At 42.9% G+C, this 24,186-nt stretch overlaps 1 protein-coding gene across 3 annotated transcripts in view; it reads left to right on the forward strand.

The window, feature by feature from the left end:
• LOC122789133 (WASH complex subunit 2A-like) overlaps positions 1-24,186 on the forward strand; it is a 2,558,205-nt gene that overhangs the window by 1,978,032 nt on the left and 555,987 nt on the right. For all 3 annotated transcript variants that reach the window (XM_044056354.1, XM_044056357.1, XM_044056356.1), the window contains exon 25: positions 10,100-10,228. In XM_044056354.1, the coding sequence (XP_043912289.1) occupies positions 10,100-10,228 (129 nt within the window). The remainder of the gene's footprint in view (positions 1-10,099; positions 10,229-24,186) is intronic.

The following is a 24,186-nucleotide window of genomic DNA, read 5'->3' on the forward strand; positions in this document are numbered from 1 at the left end:
TTGTGTGGTGCTCTAAAGCAGAGTTTGTCTAAATGTGTGTTGCTCAGAGAAGCAAACCGGTTTAGTTTTGCAGTATCCCACCTCTTCACCAGGTTCAGGAAGGTTTCCCTCTGCAGCATCCTTTAATGTGTGTTTGCAGACTTGCTGCTTAGTTTGGTCTACAGTTGTTTTCTCCAAGGAAATATAAATTGCTGGCGAGAGCAGACTGAATTTCAGGGTCTTCTGCCAGGTGTGCCTGGCTAGCCTGCATAAGTGGTGTGTGTGTGTTCCCCCTTGTTTATGTACCACCTCTCTGGAATGCTGTCTCTAATTCTCAAATTCTTTGGCACCCATGTTGTTTTGAAGGGCTGTACAGCATGCTGGACTGCTTACATTTCCTTAGATTTATATGTAGTCTGCTTTCCACTGAATTCCAGGTGCCGTGCACCTCATGAAGTACAATGTCGGCTTCTCAGGCCTGATCGGAGACATCTGTGGTGAGGGTCTAGTTTAGGAGTGATTTGTTTGAAAAACATGTCCTCATTTCTGTGAATTTGGGTGACCTACCTGTTCAAATCTTTATTGGCACATTGTAAACCAGGATCACAGTCTGAAGAGGCTGAAATTGCTGATCCCAGATGTTCCTTAGGAACCACTGTAACTTCTTCATGATGTCTGGCTAATGGATCCATGAGAATGGTTAAGGCCATGTGACCTTTAATGCTGAGAACCCATTTGGCATTCCATTGAGCCTTGACTGCCATATCCAGAAACAAAATGCTGAAGGATTTCACTTGATTCAGTGACAGTAAGACCTTGTATATCATTGTGTCTAAGAGAGCCCCAAGAATACTTTCTTCTGAATGAGAGATGTTTGAATTTTGAAGGCTGCGGGTAAAATCTGCTCCACGAAGTGTAATTTAGGACTCTGCATTTCTGCTAAGAACCGGCCCAGATGAAATTGTCATTAAGATAAGGATAAATGCGGAGGCCCTTAGCTATAGAGTTCAGTGTTACTGGATTCAGGCATATGGTGAATACCCTGGACTCAGTAACTAGCCAAAGGAAGAGGATATAAACTCGAAGTGCAGGTCTCCTGCCAAAAACCTCAGATATTTTTGTGCCATTTGAATACTGTAATATGCACATAGGTATCTTTGAGGTGTAGTAGTTACCGTGAATATGTCAGAACTCAAAATGGGAAGCAATACCTACAGAGTTAAAATTTAAAATTTTGGGACCTTGAAAATTTTGTTTTATTTTAACAAGGCCAAAATTTGGTCTCAGGAGCCCTTCCTTTCTCTATACTAGAAAAAGCTTGCAGTAAAAGTAATTTGTTTCCTGACTTTGAGGTACCTCTTCTTGAGTTACCTGGGATAGCCTGTCGCCAAGGGTAGGGTTTGCCAGATGTTCTTGATCCCTTGGTACTCTGGGCTCTCCCTCCTTTTTAAACATCTGTATTAAACCCCATTTAGAAAGTGATATAGCTACATAGGTTCAGAGGTAGGTACTAGGCTATCTGCCCGAAGGCATTTATAAGCCTAGCCAGAATGTGTTGGCTTTCGCCGCCCCCTTAGATTGGTTCCCTGTGCCTCTGTCCAGCAGAGCCACTGAAGTGATCCCCGGAGTAAACTTTGTTTTCCATCCACTCGTCAATGCTTCTCTTGAAGAGTGCTAGCGATGAGCTCTGCCTAATGTAGATTGGAATCTTGTTCCAAAGCATGGGAAGTCTCTGGGACAGGAATCTATCCCTCCAGCATGTCTTATTTATTGTTGTGGTGAGGTTTAGATCCCTAGAGCATGTGGCTTGAGGGGATAAGGTTTTCTTTAGGGCATGTCCATCAATTCTGGGTTGGACATGGCCTTGTATGTCAGGCAGAGATCACCTCTGAGCAGGCGGTATGCAACCGAGTACAGCTGGAGTTTCTTCAGTCGAGTTGCATAGGGCATCTGTTTGAGGCCAGTGATCCTCTTGGTGAGGTACTTCTGTGGTATTTCCTGCTGTTGCAGGTGTCTTGTAAGGTACATCCCAAATGGGGTGTTGTACTCTATGATGGGTCTGATGAGTGATGAGTAGAGGGGCACAATGACCTCTTGATCTGGATGCAAACCCTTTTGTAATTAGATGGGCCACATAGAAGGATTTTCTAACCACTTTGGCAATGTGATTATCAAAGGAGAGAGTACTATCTACTTGGGCCCCCAGATCCCTTATTACGTTTTCCGTATTTAGGGGACTATCACCTATGTGGTAGTTTGTAGGTACTTTGTTATTTCCAAAGGGAATTAACTATGCACTTTTTGGCATTTAGCTTGAGGCCATGATTTTGACACCAGCTTATCCGGCTCAGTGAGACCCTTTTGGAGAATGTCTGTGTCAGCCGGTGAGTCAATTATAGCCCCTAGTTTGCAGTCGTCTGTAAACTTCGTCAGCCATAGTCCTCCTGTGCTTGTCTGTACCTCTGAGAAGTATATGCCGAACAGAAGGGGGTCCTAGGACTGAGCCCAGGGGAATGCCACTTGTAACCGGTTTAGAGTCAGACCTATCTCCCACAACTCTCACCATGTGGGTTCTGTCCATGAGCCAACTGGCAACTCATCTTGTGACATAGAGGTGTATGTTCAGGCTGGTGAGCTTGTCTATAATACCAGAATGGGGAATGGTGTCGAAGGCCTTTGCGAGGTCTAGATAGGCTGTGTGTACCACCTTTCCCTCATCGATAGCCTTGGTAACTGTCTCAAAGAAGTCCACCGGGTTTAGGAGGCATGACCTGTCCTTAACAAAGCCGAACTGGGCAGGGTCCAGTGTTTGGAGGTTCCCAATGTCTCTGTTAATGAGTTCCATGATGATGCGCTCCATAGCCTTACAGACCAAGCTAGTCAAGATTATAGGGCGATAGTTCCCGGGGTCTGTTGTGGCTCCACCTTTGCGAAGCGGAATAACCATTGCTGTGCACCACTCTATGGGTACGTAGCCTGTGGAGAGGCTGAGTTTGAACAGTGTGTTTAGTTAAGGGATTAGTTTATCTTTGAGCTCGTGTAGGACACAGCCTGGGACACTTGATTGATGCTGTGTTTTTGGCTTTGGAGAGGGCTATTTTAACAGGAGTGTCTGTGATTTCAGGGGCTCTACATTCTTCTGGTATGGTTATGGGCCCTTTTGGGGTGAGAGGGGGGGTGAAGTTTGCACTGAACCTGTCTGCCAGGATGTTGGCAATATTGGGTGGTTCAGTGTATTTTGTGCCATTCTGCACTAACTCCGAGCAGATCTTGAGCATTGCCACTTCGATTCTTGACATAGCTAAAGAATGATTTGTGGTTATCTTTGGAGTCCTTGGCAAGTTTTCTTTCAAGGCTCGCTTTGGACGATTTTATGAGGGATCATAGTTTCTTCCTGTTACTGATCAGGGATGTCTTCCCTTCTTGGGATTTTACTCTTTTCTGTACTAGTTTCCTCCTTCTGTTGTATAGCTTGTTTATGGCAGGGGTCCACCAGACTGGTTTCCTTTTCTTGGAGGAGAGTGAGTCTTGGTTTTGCTTGGGATAGCATGATCCATGCATTCTTGTAGGTGCCCATAGAATGCATTAGTAAAGGATTTTAAAGCTTGGACAGCATTATCCTTTAGCATGGGGGCTTTGAAACTTTCCACCTCCGTCTTAAGTAATGTTAAGTTTGCTTTTGAAAAGTTTTTCATGGTGATTTCCTTGTCCGGAGGTGGGGGCGGAATGTGGATACCCAAAGTAATTTGTTTATGGTCAGATCTAACCAGCGAGTGGTTGACCTCTGGTGAGGAACACTGGTCGCCCATGTTGGTGATGACCAGGTCCAATATGTTGTCACTTCTGGTGGAAGTGTTGACCAGTTGATCCAGGGCGTTTGAGTTTATAAATTCTAGAAAATGTTGGGCAAGGGAGTTAGTACTTGAGTAGTTCTCCCAGTTAATGTTTGGGTAGTTGAAATCACCCAATATTAGGGTGTTTGGTAGGAACTTTGTTGCCCAGTGTTTCTAGAAATGCGGAATGGGGGTCCTGGGACATGATAGGTGGGTGATCTGTAGCAAGCTACAATTTGAATTGCAGTTTTGCTCGTTGTTAATTGCACGTGGATAACATTTGTGTTAATAGAAGAGAAAATGAAACATGCAGTAGACATACGTGTTTTGTGTTTAACAATTGTCATTCACACTACTTTTACATGAATTGCACATTTCCTGCCTTCTTTGACACCTCACCTCTCCTCCTGAACATTTCATTGCATATATCGTTCCCACAAATTCTGTTGAGTTCTATGTAATTTACTTTTTCCCTTTTCTAAAGATACTACCCCTAGTTCTTTTATTTTCTTCATAATATTCAGCATGTAGTTGGTTTAGCTGGTGAGTTCCATGTTCTAGTAATTCATTTTTTGGCAGCCGGTAACAGCATTAAAGTTATTTACTATGCCTAGGAAATTCAAGTCCTATGTCCCAGCTGAAAGTAATAATTTCCTTTGTTATAGCAATTTGCTCCCCCAACATTTCTGACAAAGTGCTCTGTAGGAATTGTTTTAAATCTGCTGGCTTGTTACGTTCTCCAAAAACATGTTGCCATTTTCATCTCTCTTTCTCATCACACTTTCAATCTTTACTTTGAGGAAAAATCTTGGATGTCTGCTTGGGGTTTAAAAATATCTACATAAACAGTTCCAGGTAAAAATCCTAAACCTTCTGAACGTTGTTGGATACCAAAGAACCTTACTGATGTAGTCTCATTGCTCCTTTGTAAATTGCCTTTCCGTTATCTCTTCCCAATCTTTTTAGCCTTTTCACCCAAACTTTTTAGCCTTTTCTGAATGACTCTTATCATGCAGTATTTATATGCCTTACTAAAATATCCATTTTCTAACAGTATCTTCTGTTCTAGCCTCAACTAAAAAATCTACCAGATTTGGTCTTTCACAAAGCACTCCCCATCCCTTCCTCTTTGCTTGTATTCTGTTATCAGTCCCTGGTAGAGAAGACATTCTGTAACCTTCAGTCCAGAGTTCTGCTTGGCCTCATCCTACTCTGTTACCTTTCCTTTTGTATTTATTCTCATTACCTGTGTTCCATTGCTAATTCTCACCTGTATATTTCAGCCCACTCTTGCCCGTTTTCTATACCTGTGTATGCAGTCATCCCTATTAGTAAAATTTTTCTCTATGCCCATGTTGTCTTAATTCTTAGAATGCTTTCTGCTACTTTGTAAATATAGTCTTGTATGGTGGTGGTTATTTTCATTAAGGACCTGTATCCAAAATCCCACTTTATTTCTCAAATTCATTCTCCTTTTCCACTTTGATTTATAGCATTTTCTTCTGTTATGTATATGAACCTTAACTGCATAGCTGTAAAGTATCCATTCAAATCAGATAATCCTAAATCACATTGTTCTGTGGGGAGAATCAGTTTATTCCAGGAATCCTTTTTTTTTTTTTTTTTTGTGGGGGGGGGGGGGGGGGTTGCAGACAAATTGGAGTTTGTATGTCTTGGATACCACATTTACAGTCCATCTGTCTGTAATTATGGCAAGCTACCATTGGTCGCAAGTTGCTAAACTACCTCATATCCATGTCTCTGACTAGATGGGGATAGGGAGGAAAAGCTGCAGTGCAGTGTTTTGCAGGGTGGAAGAAAGGAGGGGTGTTTTTATTCACAGTAGCTCCAGGTTGGTAGAAGGGTTCTGATAGCTTCTCTGCTTCCCTGTACCTTCTTGCTGCCAATTTCTCTTTTAGTAGGCCTTTTCTACCTATGTGTTATTTCCCATTTCCTTGCCTCTGATAAATGGATCCTAATTTAGAGGGATAATTCCTGCTGTGTTTTGGTAGAGAAGGATGGAATATGGTGCTGTTCTGAGTCCATGGTGTCTTTATCCTTCAGATTCGTAAATATATTGTATGCCTGGGGTCCAAAGAGAAACACATTTTGTCATTATATTATTCACAGTGTTTTGGTCTTTCCACTTGTTCATTGGATTGTGGATATCAGACTAGTAGTAATTCTATTAAATTCCCATTCTTTTCAAAATTTATGGACATCTTGCCTCACAAACTGATTATCAGTGTGTTGAGATAAAGCAATGAAGGATTCCATGTCTGAAAAATACTGCCTTGAGAAACATTTTGACAGAATTACGTGATATATCTGTCCTTTTGATTGCTCCTGTGTAGTTTGAAGAGTAATCTAAAAAATCAGATAATGTAAATCTTTGAACTGAAGGAAGTCATATTCTAGTTGTGCCATGGCCTTAATGGAATTTCATGCAGAGCCATTTTCTTTTTTGCATTGTTCCTGTGAAGCGTTTTCCACATAACACTTCTCATGTCTGTCTGTAGAGTCATTCCTACCAAATCATTTTATTTCATGCTGCTTCCTTATATTCCATTATTCTGTGATGTGTTTTAGGGATTGTCTTCAATATTTTATTTGGAGCTGATTTGGCATTACTGGTCTGTTTGAGTTCAACAACAGACCTTGCAAACTATATCTCATCACTGTTTGTCTAAGACAGCTGTGTATGCACAGGTGAATTATTTTTGTCTAATAGCCTTTTCATTATGGTATCCTTTAGCAGCTGCATTTACTATCAGTCTTTGTGCATTTTCTAAACTCTTGCAAACTGTCTTGTGAAACCAGTTTGCACAATACTTTCCAGACCCTCTATAATTGAAAAAGTTACTCCGTGGAATATTTCATTTGCTTAATAAATAGCAAATGACATCCCCAGAAATATGTCTCGTCTTTGTAATATTAATGTGGTGCATGCACAAAGATTAGCTTTAAATTGTCTCCTTCAAGTCTTATTTCCCAGAAGTCCTTGCATAATGTACTATGAAGTATTTAGTTATTGACATCATATTCAACATTTGGTTGAGTAATACTCCCTTGCGTAGCTTTGTTAAGCCCCATGAAGCTGTACCGATTCTAAAATTATCAGCACTGTTAACCCACAGAGTGGGCTGTGTTTTTCACAGCCATACATTTCAGTTTCTGTTCAGTTCTTTGCCTTAGTACAACTAGTTTGTGTACAACTGATAACATTTCTGGATTTTTGTTGTTATATTGACCCAGAATACAGCCAAGTATTGTGGATAATGTAGCATAACTTTCAGAATGTATCATTTTTTGTCTTCTGAAGTTCTTTTCCTTGCATCATTATTTAATGTAGGTACTGCTTTTCTTATTAGATTGATTTTTCTCTCTCAGTTGATTTGCAGCTCTTCTGCTTGACAAAGCAATGTGTTTCCCTCAAAACTGCTTGGATTATTAGTGTCAGTGATTCAACAGGTATCACACTCGCTGTGGTGCAGAAGGCTGTGTGGGTTCCATTCCCACACCAGTTAGACTGACTGCTGGCACTGCTCTGCAGCATAAGCTGTGTACTGCACTTCTGAGTAAGCCATCATTTTAGATGAAACTTTAAACCTGATTTCTTATGGCAGCCGTAAAGTTGCCTCTAATCCAGGCCAGGGTCTACTTGCTCAACCTGTGTTGATCCTCGAGCATCACTGTGAAGTATAAGAAATCCTATTTGGAACTGATACAAGTCCTGTAATTCATCAGTTGCAGTCTGGATACCATAAGCCAAATTGTCCAGACTAACCTGTCTGTAGATTCAAGACAACCAAGTTCTAAAATCTTGGAGACCTACAGCTTACTTGGTTCTTTGGCTCCTTATCCTAATGGTCACATTTGTCTGTCTTGTGCAGGTGGCAAGGTTCTGCATCAGAGTTCTTCCTTGGATGGTCGATCATATCTCATCCTATGGGCCTTCCAATTCATCTTAACTTATGCCCCCACCACATTGCTTGGTGGCTAGTGTGTCACCAGGTTCCAGCAGGTTGTCTTGTCTTTTCCCTCAGCCCCAAGCCATGGTTACAATGGATACTTCCCTCCTGGGGTGGGGTGCATTTCAAATGGAAGACTGCCCAAGGTGCCTGGCCTCACTTGAAGACAGTCTTCATATCAGTGTCTTGGAGATGAGAACAATCCTCCTAGCATTACAGGCCTTTCAGGACTTTTTCTCCAAAGGTGTGATAGCCATCCAGTCCAACAACACTGTAATGGTATGGTACATAAACAGGGGAGGATCCCACACATTTCCCCTGTTTTGAGAGGCCACGAGTGTCTGGCAAAGAGAATTGTCCTCACAGTGGTTTCTGATAGGAACAAACATCCCAGGAAAGTCCAGCATGCTAGCAGACAACTTGAGTAGGAGCATCCTAATGCCATTAGGAGTGATCCCTCAATCCAAAGATTGTGGCGAGTGTTCAACTGTTGGGGTCAACTTTGCTGTGATGTTTTTGTATTCCCCTCCAAAACCAAGTGCAACTGTTTCTTTGCCCTTATCCCCCCAGGAGGACAGTCACCAAGGGACAATCTTCTCCATGTTTGGTCTGCTATATACATATCCTCCATCCACAGCACCTATGATAATAATGTTTCTTCAGAAAGCAGCCCATTGCAGAGATCAAGATCCTCATAGTCCCGTTTTGGCGATGGCAAGTGTGACTCCCCTTTCTGTGACCTCATCTATTGCATACTCTTTGGGTCCTGAACCCTGTTCAGGAACTGATTTTTCACCCCTCTGATCAACCTCACCCAAATCTGAAATCCCTCAAATTTGCCACTTGGTTTTTCCAATTCCAATAATGGCTAGTGATCCCAAACTTTCTAAGAAAGTTGTCTACAGTCTTTCTTTTTGCTGCAGTTTTAGATTTCTAGGCTGATCTGTTTTCATTCTTGCCTCAGCTGTTCCAATGTCAAGGTTCAGTTGGGTGCAGTATCTTAACTTTGATGTGGACATGAATAGTATACCTTTTTGCATCGCTGAAACTATCAGAAGCTTTTCTGAAGGATACTTTCTGCCTTAGATCCCTTGTCATGGATCCAGTTCCTCCTGGGGGTTTGACACTACTTACAAGCTTTGACTAGGTCTCTGTTTGAGCCACCCACTGCTGTAGATTTGAAACTGCTTTCTTGGAAGGCTTTGTTTTTGGTAGTATCAGAACGCAAAGCCTTGTCATACATACATCCTTATCTTATTTTTTATAAGGACAGCGTGTCTCTACGTACCAGTCCATCTTTCCTACCTATGGTGTCCTGTGAGTCAAACTTGAATCATCCAATCCATTTACCTGTTTTCTTTCCCGGCTTCCGTAACAAAGGGGAATACTTGCGCTACTGCTTGAATGTTCATTGTCAGTTGAGGTTTTATTTGGGCAGGACTGAAGTGTTCAGAAAATCAAACCAGCTTTTGTCTACTTCTCCAATACTCTATTGGGTAAACCTGTTTTGAAGGTAATCTTATCCAGATGGCTTTCTGACTGTATTTCCTTTGTTTATTCATTGAAAAAATCCCTTTACCTGATAAGCCTAGAGCCCATTCCACCAGAGCTGTTCCACTTAGTCTAGCACTTCATAACTTTGTAAATCATTATAGATTAGATGTACAGTCCAGAACGAGGTCTACCTTTGGCTCCACCATTTTGCAGAAAGCTTACTGCCACCCTTGTTTGACTGGCTGGGTGGACAGAAAAGACAACATCAGAAAGTTATGTACTTACCTAGATCCATGTTGTCATTTGTCAGTCTCAACCATCCCACTTACTGTTCCCCTTTCCAAATTTCCATCTTTTTTAGCTGCTTCTGGCACAGTACAGATCGAACTGAAGTCTAAATTTGGGACTGTTTGTGTAGCTGCTTTCTTCCTTTCATACCTTGCAGATCTTTCCTCCATCTGCTTATTGGCAACTTCTTTCTGAGGAAAATCAGTGAGAACAGTGCATTATGGGAAAGGAGGTGGAGCTTTGGAGTTGAAGAGTCTGAAGTGCTAGCCTCTGATCAAATAACCTTTTAGGTTGAGACGGATGGAAAAAGACATCGACCTAGCATTAAGGTAAGTACACAACTTTCATTTTTCTATGCATTCTAAAAATTATATTTTAAATGAGATTCATGCAGTGCAAGGCAAATATATTTGTTAATTGCAGGACAAGTGAAGTAGTTTGAATAATATACTGCAGCACATTTCTGTTAAGTTTATTTCATTTGAAAAATGTATCACTCATTGTGATATACTCAGTTTTTGTGCATTTATTTAGTCAGCCGAAGAGAACACCCGCAGTAAGAGTACCAGGGTTTTTCAAGATGAGGAACTTCTTTTCAGTCAGAAACAACAGAAGGATAATGATCCAGAAGTTGATCTGTTTGCTGCTACAAAGAAACCTTTGGTATGTTTTATGTTCGGTAATAACTACTTTGCATTATACTTCATAGTTGATAGAGTAGATTTTTGTTAGTTCAATTCATCAACACTACAGTATCTTTGATAATGTTAGTGCTTCAGACACAAATGTTAGTGCTGCACTTTCTCATTAAAAATGCACTACCTAATGCCAGCAGCACAAGCCAGAGAATTTGCTTTTTCATGGCTGCTTTGTCCAGTAAATTTGTGACAAAAACTTGACACTAGATGAAGAGAAGGGATCATTTATTTTTCAGTAACTGTTATAATATTTTTTTAGTAGGGGGCTCAGTATGTTTAGCATATACTAGAGTCTTAATTCCAATACATCATGTATTCAGGCAAAAATAATTTGATTTAATAGTAGTGGATTTCAATAACATTTAGCCCCTTACCAATTTTTCTTCTGTATCTCTAACCAGACCAGTAGATTCAGATCTTGCAGTTTTTTTCCATACTTCTCTGTAGCTTGGCAGTAGTTTTCTGAATTTCATTGTGACCTTGGTTGCAGCAGATTACGTGTAGATTGACCATTCCTTATAGTTTGTTTTCTTTAGATATCCCACTGTAGACACTTAGTGTTTAACATGGATGGAAACTAAAAGAATGATTATATGTATTCTCTCCAATATTGTTTTTGTAATACAGTCCCAGAATAAGTTAGAGAACTGAGTACGTAGAGAATGTAAAATAAAATAAATAAAAATAAATAAATAAAATAAGTTCTTCTTGGCCATTGCTGGTTTGTGTGTATTGTTATGTTTTTAGGCTGTTTAAGATATAGATTCTTAAATCCCATTATTCACGATGAAGGGCTAGAGTTTCAGAAGGGCAGGACTTAGTATGGAGGCAAATGTTTTGTAGAAGGATGTGCAGAACCTACTTATCCCAGATGATTCAAAAGGTTTTTGTTTACTTGTAGTTTGTAGAGTTTGTGTGACGAGATAGGCATTATTAAGGGTTTTATTTTGCTCAGATATTGCTCTAGTGCACTTCTGCTGTTTAAAACATTGGATTGTTTGAAATGATTGTAGTCTTTTTTTCCAGATATTTTCATTTCTATCTTCAGTGCTGTGTTATAGCCCTCATATATAGTTAATATAATCTTGTTTTGAGTTTTACATATTCATTCTTTTCACAAGGCATTTAAATGTGATCTGGCCTTAATGGAAGAAAAGAGCTGCTATTCTCCCTTCAAGGAAAGTGAGGTCAGCTTGGATAGAGAGAAGTGGAGCTTGTTTCTTGCGTAGTGGATATTCTTAACCTCTCTACTGCTGACCACTTTCTGGAGGATTCTCCCCAAACAACTGAATGCTTTTGGATATTTTACTGTGTTTATAAAAGATTGCATCTTAGAAATGGCTTGACATCTTGAAAATTTCAGGGACTCACTTTTGCTTAATTATCTGTAAAACCTCCCTGGGTTGAGCTCCCAACCTTTAAAGACACTGGATCGGCAATATAATGAATTTTAGTGAAAAAAAATTAAATGTTATTTTTACACCACAACAAAAGGAAAAGCATAAAGTAACATTTTTAGTACAGAACCAAATATTTTTAGGCTTGAAGTTATAACATTATATCTGATGTTGTCAATTTAAATTCATCCTCAGTATAAGGGACTCTGATTCAGCTCGGCCACTATTTCAACTCATGAAAGCCTACAAACTCACGAGCTCCTCCCAACCCATTATGCTCTGGTCCCCATTTTCTTCAAATCTCGTTTGATGCTTATCTCGTCCAGGCGTGGTTGTTGACTGCTCCTGAGTTCATTTTCAGAATCAGATAAGTCTTTAGAAAATCTCTTTTTCCTGTTAGTATTCCTCTTTTCTGTGATTATCATCGTGCTCTATTGCTGTTTTTCTCTCTCCTTTTTTGGTGGTTCACTGTTTGTTTTCCCTCCATATCCTCTGTTTCCAAAAAAAATAAAAAAAATAAAAAAACCTCTGTACTCTAATCCAGAAAACTTTTTTCCCTTTTGTAGTTATTTTCCCTTGCCTAGCGAGTGTGTAAGTGTATATATACACGAGAGTCTGTAAGTGATGGTCCTTTTACATCTGTCATTTCTCCTGACTGTCAGCAGTTTTTTCTCTCTGTAGAATATGTCAGAGAAAGGGTTTAAAAAGTGCACTAAATGTGGGCACAAGATGCCCTTTTCTGACTGCCATTCTTTGTGAGTGTATTGCTTAGATCCAGAACACCTCACTCTGCTCCGTTGGTCTCCTCCTTCCCAGGGAGGTCAGCCTTTGAGATAGTGAAAGAAGATATTTTCTGTGCCTTCAGATCAAGTGGGTCCTCCCCCCTCGGCTCCACCCTTGACCATCCAGCTGACCTTGTCACGTGATCCTTACCACTCCATGCCACTGGGACAGCAAGTCCAAAGCTTCCAGTCTACACAGTCTGGGATTCTTACTTCTTCCTATACTTCCCCGGACCATCCCACCGAGGAAGGCCCTAGGAAGAGATGGTGTAAGAGGAAATACCTGGATTCACCCCAGGAGTCTCTCACCATGAATACTGACATTGATGAGGGAGGGGAGTCTCCCAAATCACCAACGTATGACTTCTCCTTCGGAGACATCCTTAAATTCCTAAAACAGAAGTAGGGTGGCTGGTCTATCCAAAATTCATCTCTTGAAGAGTCGGTATACTTGGAAGCTTTCAGGATTGGCCCATCTACCTCCTGGGTAGCCCCACCTGCCGATGAGTTCGTAGATCTAATTTGTCGAAAAGCTTGGAAGGAGCCTGACTCAACCGCACTCATGCCCAAGAGACCAGATAAAATTATGGCACTTCCAGTAGAAATGGGGCTATTGTAATAAGGGCATGCCGGTTGATGCCATGGTTGTGGTGGTGGCCACCAAAAAGGAACTCGCTGAAGAGAGTTTCTGTCCATCCCCCGAACAGGGAGTCTAGGGCCATGTATAGGTTTGGGAAGCGAGTATACGCTTCAGCGAATTTTGCTATATGATCGTTGAATTGTCTAGCCCACTTTACGAGAATGCAAAGGGATCTTCTCTATCAACTTTCCAACTCGTTAGCAAGGACCTGTACTGATGGGGCCCAAGCATCTGTGGCTCCTTAGCTGACTACCTTACAATTGATTGTGAATTCCTCCATGAGGCTTATCTCCAACTCTACTTAAGGCGCCTCACGGATGCCGGGTTCAGGCATATCCATTAGAAGGCATGCCTGAATGCACCTGTGTGACTTGGTGGAGCCTTTTTAAGTCTTCTGTCATTAGTGCTTCATTTGACAGATCTTCACTTTTTGGGTCCATTGTGAAAGAAACACTCTCCAGGTGTGAAAAAAGATGGAAAGACCTTGTCTGATGTTGGAGTACATTTTTCGATCCCCCAAAGAACCTTTTTGAGGAATCAATGGGGAAGTCGCAAAATATGGTTCAAGAATTGTCAAGGCCCATTCCAAGACATGTGGAACTAGTTCTCCCAGAGGCAGAGGGGGAAATGATAATGGCAGAAAATGCCATAATGACAGAGGAGGCCCGTGGAATTATGGAATCTAGATATACCATCTTTGACGGGCCTTTTCAGCGCTGCCGAAAAGGAGGGCAGATTGTTTTCCTCTGGAGGCAGTCAGGGGTTGACTTTCCCTGCACCAAGTAGCCTGTCTAAATGTAACAAATGACACTTGGATGCAGAGAATTATTACCAGAGGATATACCATACCATTTTTCTTCCCACTCCCATTGATTACAAAGCTCCCCAATGTTCCACCCAGTCAGAGGAACCCAGCAACTCAGCAAATTCGACAGTTGCTGGAAGAGAGAGTCATCCAAGAAGTCTCACCAGACAAAATAGGATCCAGATCTTACTCAGTGTTCTTTTTAATTTCAAAGAAGACAGGGGGCTCGAGACTAATTTTGGATCTTAGTGCACAAAACAAGTCAATTACTCACACCACCTTCCGGACAGTCATGGTACAGTCCTTCCTACCCTTTCTGGGAAAGGATGATTGGATGTCCTCTGCGGATCTCTAGGATGCATACACTTCTGAGTGGGAAACAGTCACTACCAATTCAGGGCACTGTTCTTTGGTCTCACCACAGCCCCCAGGGTGTTTACCAAATGCATGGCAGTGGTAGTAGCACATCTAAGGCTGCAGGGATTCTGGATGTTCCCATATTTAGACGACTGGTTCATCACCACCCCAACCAGGCATCAGTTGGTACAAGCAAGAGACCAGGTACTGAGAACTTTTCTAAATTTTGGAATCATGGTAAATCACAACAAATCAAACTTTGCAACCCACCCAGAAACTGAAATTCATAGGCACACTCTGCAATACACAATCCATGGTTGCGTTGCTTCCATTGTCGCGAATGCAGACTATCAGAAATCAAGTCAGCAGTATCATCTGCAGTATGAAGAGTTCAGTCAGAATAGTTTTACAGGTTCTAGGTTCGATGGCAGCTATAATTCTAATGCCCCTGGTGAGATATCACATGAGAATATTACATTGGATGTTCCGGACACAGTGGTCCCTTTTCAGTCACCCTTAGTCTACGAAGATAAAAGTAACTCAAATATGCAAGTGTTGTCTCTCATGGCTGGATGCAGTCTTCCCTGCTCCAACAAGGCCAACCATTCATACTCCCTCAGCCCAAGGCCATAGTGACCATGGACACTTCCCAGATTGGGTGGGGGGTCACTCCCTGGGGAAGACAGTCCAAGGTGCTTGGTCCCCCAAAGAGGCCAGTCTGCCTATCAGTGATGTTCTTCGTGTTTCACTGTTAGTCATTACATTTGGGTAATCTGCTGGCAGGTTGCCCTCAGTTGGCCTGAATAACAAAGTCATGGGTCTTGCGTCGGTTGCTTTCTTCTCTTCCATGACGTCAGGTCATCAGGGATATAAAACATACAGCCAACGCCATTTTCTTCAGTCTTTCTTGCCGCGCAGTGCCCGAAGCAGAAGCATTTCGCAAGTGCCGGTCGGCCGACTCCTGAAATTTTTGCATTCGAGTTTCGGAACCAAAGTCTTCAAACTAAAGCTAAGTACCCCGTTGGGGAAACTTTTTCTTGCTCCTTACCGATGTCAGTAAAAGTTAATAATTGCATTACTTGTGGGAAGCAAATACCTCATAAGGATTTTCATTTGTACTGTATTCCTTGCCTGGGCCCAGATCATAACGTGCCTTGCTGTCGGTTGTGTGCTAGATTTAACCAACGCACTATTAAGCGTTGGTATATTTTTGCTTCTAAATATTTTGGATCAAGATTTAATTATCCTGAAATGTCGTCTGTTAGCAATCCGACTACCGGAGTTCACAAAAAGCGCAAAGAAAAAAACAGACCATTGAGGTCCAAAACCAACGACGAAGCTTCTCCTAAGCCAGTCGCTGGTTCGCCGGTACTCAGTGAGGTGCTTTCGCAGCCCCTGATACCCGCTACTTTTGAGTCGCAGGCCTCTACCGAGACCCATTCGGAGTCTGGTATGCCGCCGAGATTCTCAGAGTATTGAACCCACGGATGTCTCTCCCTTGGATGGGTCCGGAGCCACTGAGCAGGCACCGGCTTCTGAGGGTGTTTTCAGGCCTCAACATTTTTATATAAAACCGACACCAGTCTCAAAAACAAGATGAAAATCTTCTATGTCTAAAAGACCAACGCATGAGCCACGTGCTCAGGCCCCTATGCCTAAAAGACAGATGATCAAGATGGCTGAGGACTTAATTACCTTGATCAGGGGTTCACAGCTCCCCCCTCCCCCCCCCCCCCCGCTAAGAGGCCTAGGCAAGGCACTGATTATGAATCTCCAGATCAGGTTTCAATTTCTTCTCATTCCTTTTTTGATCAGGAATTTTCTATTCCACCCTATGAGGATTCTGATGCAGAAGAATCCATCCCATCTGCATCTCCTCCTGAGGATTATTCTTTTGGAGAAACTTTGCATACTTTAAGGGAACATTTTCACTGGGAGAGTCGGGACTTCTCTGAATCAAAAAAGAGGCTCAGGGATTTCCTCCTCCTTCCTCAGCCAAGGCCTTTGGCAATTCCTCCTGTATTAGACATTGTTGATGATGTGTTTTCAGAATCAAGCATGGTTCCTGATTCCCTACCTCCGGCTCCTAGTAAGCCAGACAGATATTAACAGGGTTCCTGACTCCCACAAATTTCTATTCAAAAACCCTGCTGCTGATCCTGAGACTATTTCACAGGGTTCCAAGGGTGTAAAGGCCTCTACAGCCAAAAATCCTACCCCCTCTGATGGAGATTCCAGGGTGATGGATAGATGGGGAAAGAAGGCTTATACGTCTGCAACCTTGGCAATTAGGGCCTTAAACTGCCAGTTTCATATACTTACATAGCAGCATGTTATGGGCTTACTGAAACAGAAAACGAAATTGATTTCTGATTGTGTGGAAAATAAATAATTGCAGGAATTATTGCATTCAGCAGAACAGGTTGGAAAGCATACTTTGCAATGTGGTTTTGATTCCTTGGAGGCCTCTTGCAGGGCCGCAGTTACTGGATCTGTGATTAGAAGGCATGCCTGGCTCAAGGAGCAAAATATGCCTGATCATGTTAAAGCTAAATTGTTGGATGCCCCTTTGCAGCATGGTGCTCTGTTTGGTAATAAGGCAGAAGAGGTTTTAAAGAAAGTGGAAGACAAAGCTAAATCTATGCAAACTGTAAAAGGTTTCTTGCAAGTGCAGCCACCCAGGTTCAGTAGGCACTGGCCTTCTAAACATTGGTCCTTTCCTGTGTCCAACAGGGCCACTCAAGTTAAATCCAGGCGCTCAAAAGGCTCCAGATACAAATCAGAGGGTTCTTGCAGGTCAAAGCAATGGGGTGCCTCTACCTCTAAATCTGGAGGAAGCAAAGCACAACCCTACAGTAAGCAGTCTCAATGACTTCCCTCTACCTTCACCAAGCACTTATCTTTTGGCAGCCCCTTTGGTGGGAAAACTAGCACTTCATGCTCAAAATTGGCAGTTAATTACCCAGGACAAGTGGATATTAAGCATAGTATCCCAGGGGTACAGATTTAATTTCCATACTTTGCCAATTCCAAACAGTTGGACAGATCTGCCACAAAATCAGTGGGCAGAGGCTAATAAACAAATTATGTCCCTCGTGGATATGGGGGCTATTCAACCAGTACCAGAAAAGGAAAAAGGACAAGGTTTTTATTCAAGACTTTTCCTGGCACCCAGAAAAGACAATGCCTGGCTTCCAATACTGGACTTATCGATATTGAACAAGTTCCTGGACATTCCAAAATTCAAAATGCTGACTTTACAACAGCTACTGTCTATGCTGGGCAGGAACGTTTGGTTAATGACTCTAGACTTAAAGGAGGCATACCTGCATATCCCAATAAGGGAAGCATGCAGAAGATACCTCCGCTTCAAGGCAGGTTTTCTGCATTACCAATTCTCTGAACTGCCCTTTGGCTTATCTACTGCGCCCATGGTCTCTGCAAAGTGCCTGGCACCAGTAATTGCATTCTGCAGACAAAGAAGCATGCAAATTTATCCTTATCTGGATGACTGTCTCATTCAAGCAGAGGACAAGGACACTCTTCTTCAACATATGGCGTTTGTAAAAAGGCTTCTAACATGCCTAGGGTACACAATAAATGAAAAGAAATCCCAACTGGTACCCTCTCAAATAATTACATTCCTGGGTGCAAGCTTGAATACAACTGCCCAGATGGCTTACCTTATGCCAGACAAACAAAGGCAACTGACAACATACTTCAAACAGATGGCAACAAAAACCCAGTTATCTGCAAGACAAATTCTGCAGGCTTTGGGGTTCATGGCATTGTGCATTCTAATTCCGTATGCGAAACTGCATATGAGGAAACTACAATGGTATCTAAAAAGTTTATGGAGTCAACATTGTCACAGTCTGGAAACAATGATTCCTCTCATTCCCTGCCTACAACGTGAGTTTCTTTGGTGGGCAGAGACATGTCACCAAAATAAGGGACTGTCATTCACTGTACCCCCTGCCACCCAAACCCTAACTACAGATGCATCAGACTGTGCTTGGGGGACCCACATGGCGGGGAGATGCATGGAGGGCAAATGGAGCCCGAAACAAATGCATCTGCATATCAACCATAAAGAGATGCTAGCTGTTCAGAATGCTCTGACAGTCTTCAAGGACTTCCTTCATCCTGGACAACTACTGATAAAGACGGACAACACCACGGTTATGTGGTACATAAACAAGCAGGGGGGTACATATTCCTACCCCCTTTGCAGACTAGCCATGGCATTGTGGAACACAGCCTTGACTTACCAAATACATCTTCAAGCTCAATTCTGGCCAGGAAAACAAAATACTCTGGCAGACGACCTAAGCAGAAATCTTATGGACCTGCACAAATGGAAACTGGATCCACAAATCTTCAGCATGTTAACACAGAAATGGGGGAGCCAAGACATAGATCTATTTACCTCTCCCCAAAATTATCAGCTGGACAAATTCTGCACAAGAACTTATCACAGAAAAGCATGGAAAGTGGATGCCCTGTCCTTCATTTGGAAAAACCTATCAGTCTATGCCTTTCCCCCTCTGCTTCTTCTTTCCAAGGTTTTACTAAAAGTCAGACAGGAAAAAACAAAAAGTATCCTAATTCCTCCAGACTGGCCCCGCCAGCACTGGTACCCAATTCTAAGGAATATGTCTCAACTTCCTCCTTGGTACTTGCCTCAAATACCTCATCTACTGTCTCAGCAGAACAATCAAATTCTGCACACTCAGCTCCAAACTTTGAACCTTGTAGCATGGCTGATCATTTAATTATTCAAACAACACCTCTCAGTAAATCTGTGATGGATGTCATTTTGGAAGTCAGAAGGCCTAGTACTAGAAAGTCTTATGCTGATAAATGGAAGAGATTTTGTGCTTGGAATCAAGCACAAGGAACAAACACAGCTAAGCCCAATATTCCTCAGATTTTGCAATATTTGACTGAGATGTTTGACAAGGGCCTATCTTTTTCTTCATTAAAAATACATGCCTCTGCCATCTCGGCTCATTACAACACAGAGCCTCCCCTCTTTTCTCATCCTCTGCTTAAACAGTATGTTAGAGAGGCCAAAAATTTAAGGTCTCCCAGAAGATCACCAACTCCTGCATGGGACCTCAACTTTGTGCTGGAAAAACTCACCCTGCCTCCTTTTGAACCAGCAGCTACTGCGGATATAAAATTTCTATCTTGGAAAACATCTTTCCTCTTGGCAGTCACTTCAGCAAGAAGGGTTTCAGAACTACAGGCTCTCATGGCTGTGAAGCCTTTTATTACATTTTACCTGGACAGGGTGTCCCTCAGGACTAACTCTTCTTTTATGCCTAAGGTGGTATCCAGTGTGGCTCTTAACCAGACAATTCTCCTGCCAACATTTTACCCAAATCCGCAGAACAAGGGGGAAGCGGATTCTGCATTCATTGGATGTACACAGACAACTAAGATTCTAGTTAAACAGGACCAAATCTCTAAGGAAGTCTGAGCAACTACTGGTAGCACTTGCTGCAGGGTCAGAGGGGAAGGCTATATCAAAGCAGACTATTTCTAAGTGGATAAGCCATTGCATTCGTTTCTGCTACTTACACCATGGTAAACTTGTGCCCAAGGGGATCAGGTCACATTCCACCAGGGCTGCTTCTACCTCAGCAGCTTTTCTCAGAGGGGTTCCAACCAAATACATTCTAGAGGCTGCTCCTTGGAGCTCTGTTCATACCTTCACAAAGCATTATCATTTGCCTCTCTTGTCCAAATCCAGGGCAGGCTTTGCCACTGCAGTTCTGCAGGGCCTTCTAGCCACTCCTAATGCTATTTAGTTCCATCCTCCCATCCATAACTTTGGGATTCTACCCAAATGTAATGACTGCAACAGTGAAACATGAAGAATATAGTACAGTTGTGTACACTTAACATAAATGTAGATGTTCGAGTGTATTCACTGTTGCAGTCCGGGTTATCCACCCGCCATCCCCCTTTTCTATGACTTTTCTTTCCTTCACTATATACTAAAGCCTTTGTGGTGTATTTGCTTTTAGATGAAGGTAAAGGTTATGTTGCTAAAAGTGCATTTACATATATTTCTGTTTATTTATATATACATATATATATTATTGCTCCCCGTTTGGGGGGCACCTGACATCTGGGGCAAGAAAACTGAAGAAAATGGCATCTGCTGCATGTTTTATACCCCTGGCGACCTGACATCATGGAAGAGGAGACAGCAACCGACACAGGACCCAAGACTTTGTTATTCAGGCTAGCTGAGGGCAACCTGCCAGCAGATTACCCAAATGTAATGAGTGCAACAGTGAATACACTCTTAACATCTACATTTATGGTAGTTGTACACATCAGTACTTTCTAGAGATCATAGCGTTGCTTCTGATGTTGCAAGCATTCCAAGACTTTCTCCGTCTTGAGACAGTTGCCATTCAAACGGACAATATGTCAGTAGTTTGGTATATCATAAAACAAGGAGGAACCAACCTTATCCCCTGTGTTGAAAAACTCTGAGTGTGGCAGTAGGCGATAACCTGCAATAGTTTTCTGATGGCAATGCACATTCCGGAGAAGTCCAGTGTGATAGACAAACTCAGCAGGTCCATCCTATTACCTCACGAGTGGTCCCTCAATTCAAGGTAGCTTAAATGATCTTCCGTCATTGGGTTCAACCTTGCTGTGATCTTTTTGCATGTCACCTAAACAACAAGTGCAGCAGCTTCTTTGCTGAAGTCCCCCAATGGAGGATACACCGAGGGATGCTCCTCTCCACGATTGGCCCCTGGTATGTTTTATATGTATCCCCCAACTCCCTTGATTCCCAAGAAAGCAGCCAGATTGCAAAGCCGAGTCATCCTCATTGCACCTTACTGGCCTCAACAAGTGTGGTTCCTATTTCTTTGGCCTCATCTTCTGTTCCCACCTTGAATTCTGGATCTGACTCCAGACCTTCTGTCCGATCCGACTGGACTGGTTCACCCAGACATTCCAAGCCTAAGACTGACCACAGGGTTTCTCCAGATGTTCTTCGTGTTTCACTGTTGCAGTCGTCACATTTGGGTTATCCCTGCCAGGGTAGCCCTCAGCTGCCCCGAATACCAGAGGCTTAGTATTTCTAAGTCGGTTGCTGTCACTTCAGGACTGACGTCAGGTCGTCAGTAGTATAAAGTAAGGCAGCAGACGCCATTACATCAGTCTTCCTTGCCATGGAACCCGAAGCAGAAGCAGTTCACACGAGTGCCGGTTGGCTGCTACCCGAATCTTCTAAAGCTAAGTACCCTGTTGGGGATCCTTTTTTCTTGCACTAAGCGATGTCAGAAAAAGTTAACAATTGTCTCGCCTGTGGAAAGCAAAGACCACACCGAGACTTTCATTATTACTGCGTCACTTGTTTAGGCCTAGACCACGACGTCCCCCACTGTCACTTCTCTGCTTTGTTCAACGCCAGAACTATCCATCATTGGGCCCTTTTATTGTAGCTAGATATTTTCTCTTACAGTCCTCAAACTCTAATATGGCTTCGGTAAGCCATCTGACAGCAGATCTTCCAAAAAAATGTAAAGATAAAGACAGAGACAGACGGCACATTTCCAAGCCTACCGATGACACTTACATTAAGCTAGTCATCAGTTCTCCGGTCCTCAGTGAGGTGCTTTCGCAGCCCCTGATGCCCACTTCTGTGGATTTGCAGGCCACTACCAAGACCATTTCGGAGTCTGGTGTGCCACATAACTCTTCGACTAAGGATCCTGCAGTTGTCTCTACGTTGGATTGGTCTGGAGCCGCTGAGCAGGCACCAGTTTCCGAGGATGTCCTTTGCACTACCGATTCACGACACAAACTGACGTTTTCTTTCACGACTACCGTTCTTTTTAAAACCACCGAGTTTCTTAGGCCGAGGGTACGAACCACACACAAGAAATTGACTACCCAGTCTCAGGCACCTGCCTCCTTGCCTCAGTCCCAAATGCTTAAAATGGCAGAAGACCTTATGCTGATCAGGGGAAGCCAAGCTACCCCCCTCCTAAAGGATAAGAGATCTGTCCCCTGTAGTTTTGTCTGAACAAGAGTCAAATGACTCTGATGCATCTGAATATGAAGACATGCAACCCCTCTCCTACTTATGAGGATTCTGATGCAGGGGGTTCCATCCCTTCTGCTTCTCCCCAAAAAAACCCTTCATACCTTAAGGAAGCATTTCCAGTGGTAGAGTCAGGACTACCCTCAGTCTAAAAAGAGACTCGGGGAATTCTTAGATCTTCCACAGCACAGACCCTTGGCCATCCCCCCAGTCCTGGATGTTGTGGAGGATGTTTTCCTTGAATCCAGCTTGACTCCTGACGCCCTCCCTCCTGCACCCAGAAAACCAGACAGGTCCGATAGAGTCCCTAACTCACACAAATTTCTTTTTAAAAATCCTACTGCTGACCCTGAAGTAATTTCTCAAGGGCATAAAGGGATTAAAGCAATCTCTGCTAAGAATCTTACCCCCTCAGATAGGGATTTCCGAGCACTAGACAGATGCGGTAAAGAAGTATACACTTCAGCTACTCTTGCTATCAGGACACTAAGTTGTCAGTTTCATAGGCTAAATTTCAGCAACATACCCTGGAACTCCTCAAACTCTTCCTTTCCTGCTTGTGCAGAATCTAAAGTGTTAATGCATTCTGCAAGTCAAGTAACTAAACACACCTTGCACTGTAGTTTTGATGCCTTAGAAGCTTCTTGCAGGGTAGCAGTCACTGGATCTGTCATTAGAAGGCATGCATGGCTTAAGGAACAGCCCTTGTCAGACCATGTCATATCTAAATTGTTGGATGCCCCCTTGCACAAAATCAACTTATTTGGCACTAAGGCAAAAAGATGGAAGAAAAAACGAAATCTATGCAGACAGTTAAGGATTTCTTACAGGTCCAGCCACCCAGGTTCAGCAGGCATTGTCCCACCAAACACTGGTCCTTTCCTGCTCCCACTAAGCCAGTCAAGCCCAGACTCCGGGGAACCAGACCCCCCCAGACAGCAGCCACAGGGAATGCAGAGATCTAAGCAGTGGACTTACCTATACTTCAAAACCAGGGAGTTCTAAGCCACCTCCTTGTGGTAAGAACTCACAATGACTCACCTCCCCTACCTCCTCCCTCTGCCCACCTTCACTTACCCCTAAGAGAAAAACTCTCCTTTCACACAAGCACCTGGGCTACCATTACCAATGACTGCTGGGTTTTCAACATAGTGTCCCAGGGATACAAATTTTTCTTTCCACACCCTTCCTGCCCCAAAAGGGTTCCCAGATCTTCCTCCAAACCAGTGTGCAGAGGTGCAAAAGCAAGTCCTGTTCTAGCTCTCTATGAGGGCAGTAGAGCATGTTCCTGCAGAACAGTGAGGCCAAGGTTTCTACTCCAGACTTTTTCTGGTACCCAGAAAAGAGGGCACCTGGTTCCCCATCCTTAGTCTATCCAGTCTCAACACCTTCCTGGTGATCCCAAAATGCCCAAAATTCAAAATGCTAACCAAGGATGCTTGGCTGGCCACCCTAGACCTAAAAGAGGCCTACCTCCATATTCCTGCCAGGGAATCATGCAGGAAATATCTTCATTTCAGGGCAGGATCTCAGCACTTTCAGTTCTCCGCGCTTCCCTTTGGCTTATCTACTGCTCCCAGAGTTTTCACAAAATGTCTGTCTCCGGCCATTGCCCTTTGCAGACAAAGGAATATCCAGATTTACCCATACTTAGACAACTGCCTAATTCAGGCAGACAGCCAGGAAAAGCAGCTCAAGCACCTGGCCTTTGTAAAGCCTGTGCTAACCTCCCTATGGTATACAATCAATGAAAAGAAATCCAAACAGGTCCCCCCCCCCCCCCAAAGGATTATTTTCCTGGGAGCAAGCCTGGACACAGCATCCCAGATGGCATTCCTTCCTACTTCTCTCAACTAGCCACC

Source organism: Protopterus annectens, chromosome 14.part0 (genome assembly GCF_019279795.1).
Source record: "Protopterus annectens isolate FY-2018-M chromosome 14.part0, PAN1.0, whole genome shotgun sequence".
NCBI classification, from domain to species: domain Eukaryota; kingdom Metazoa; phylum Chordata; order Ceratodontiformes; family Protopteridae; genus Protopterus; species Protopterus annectens.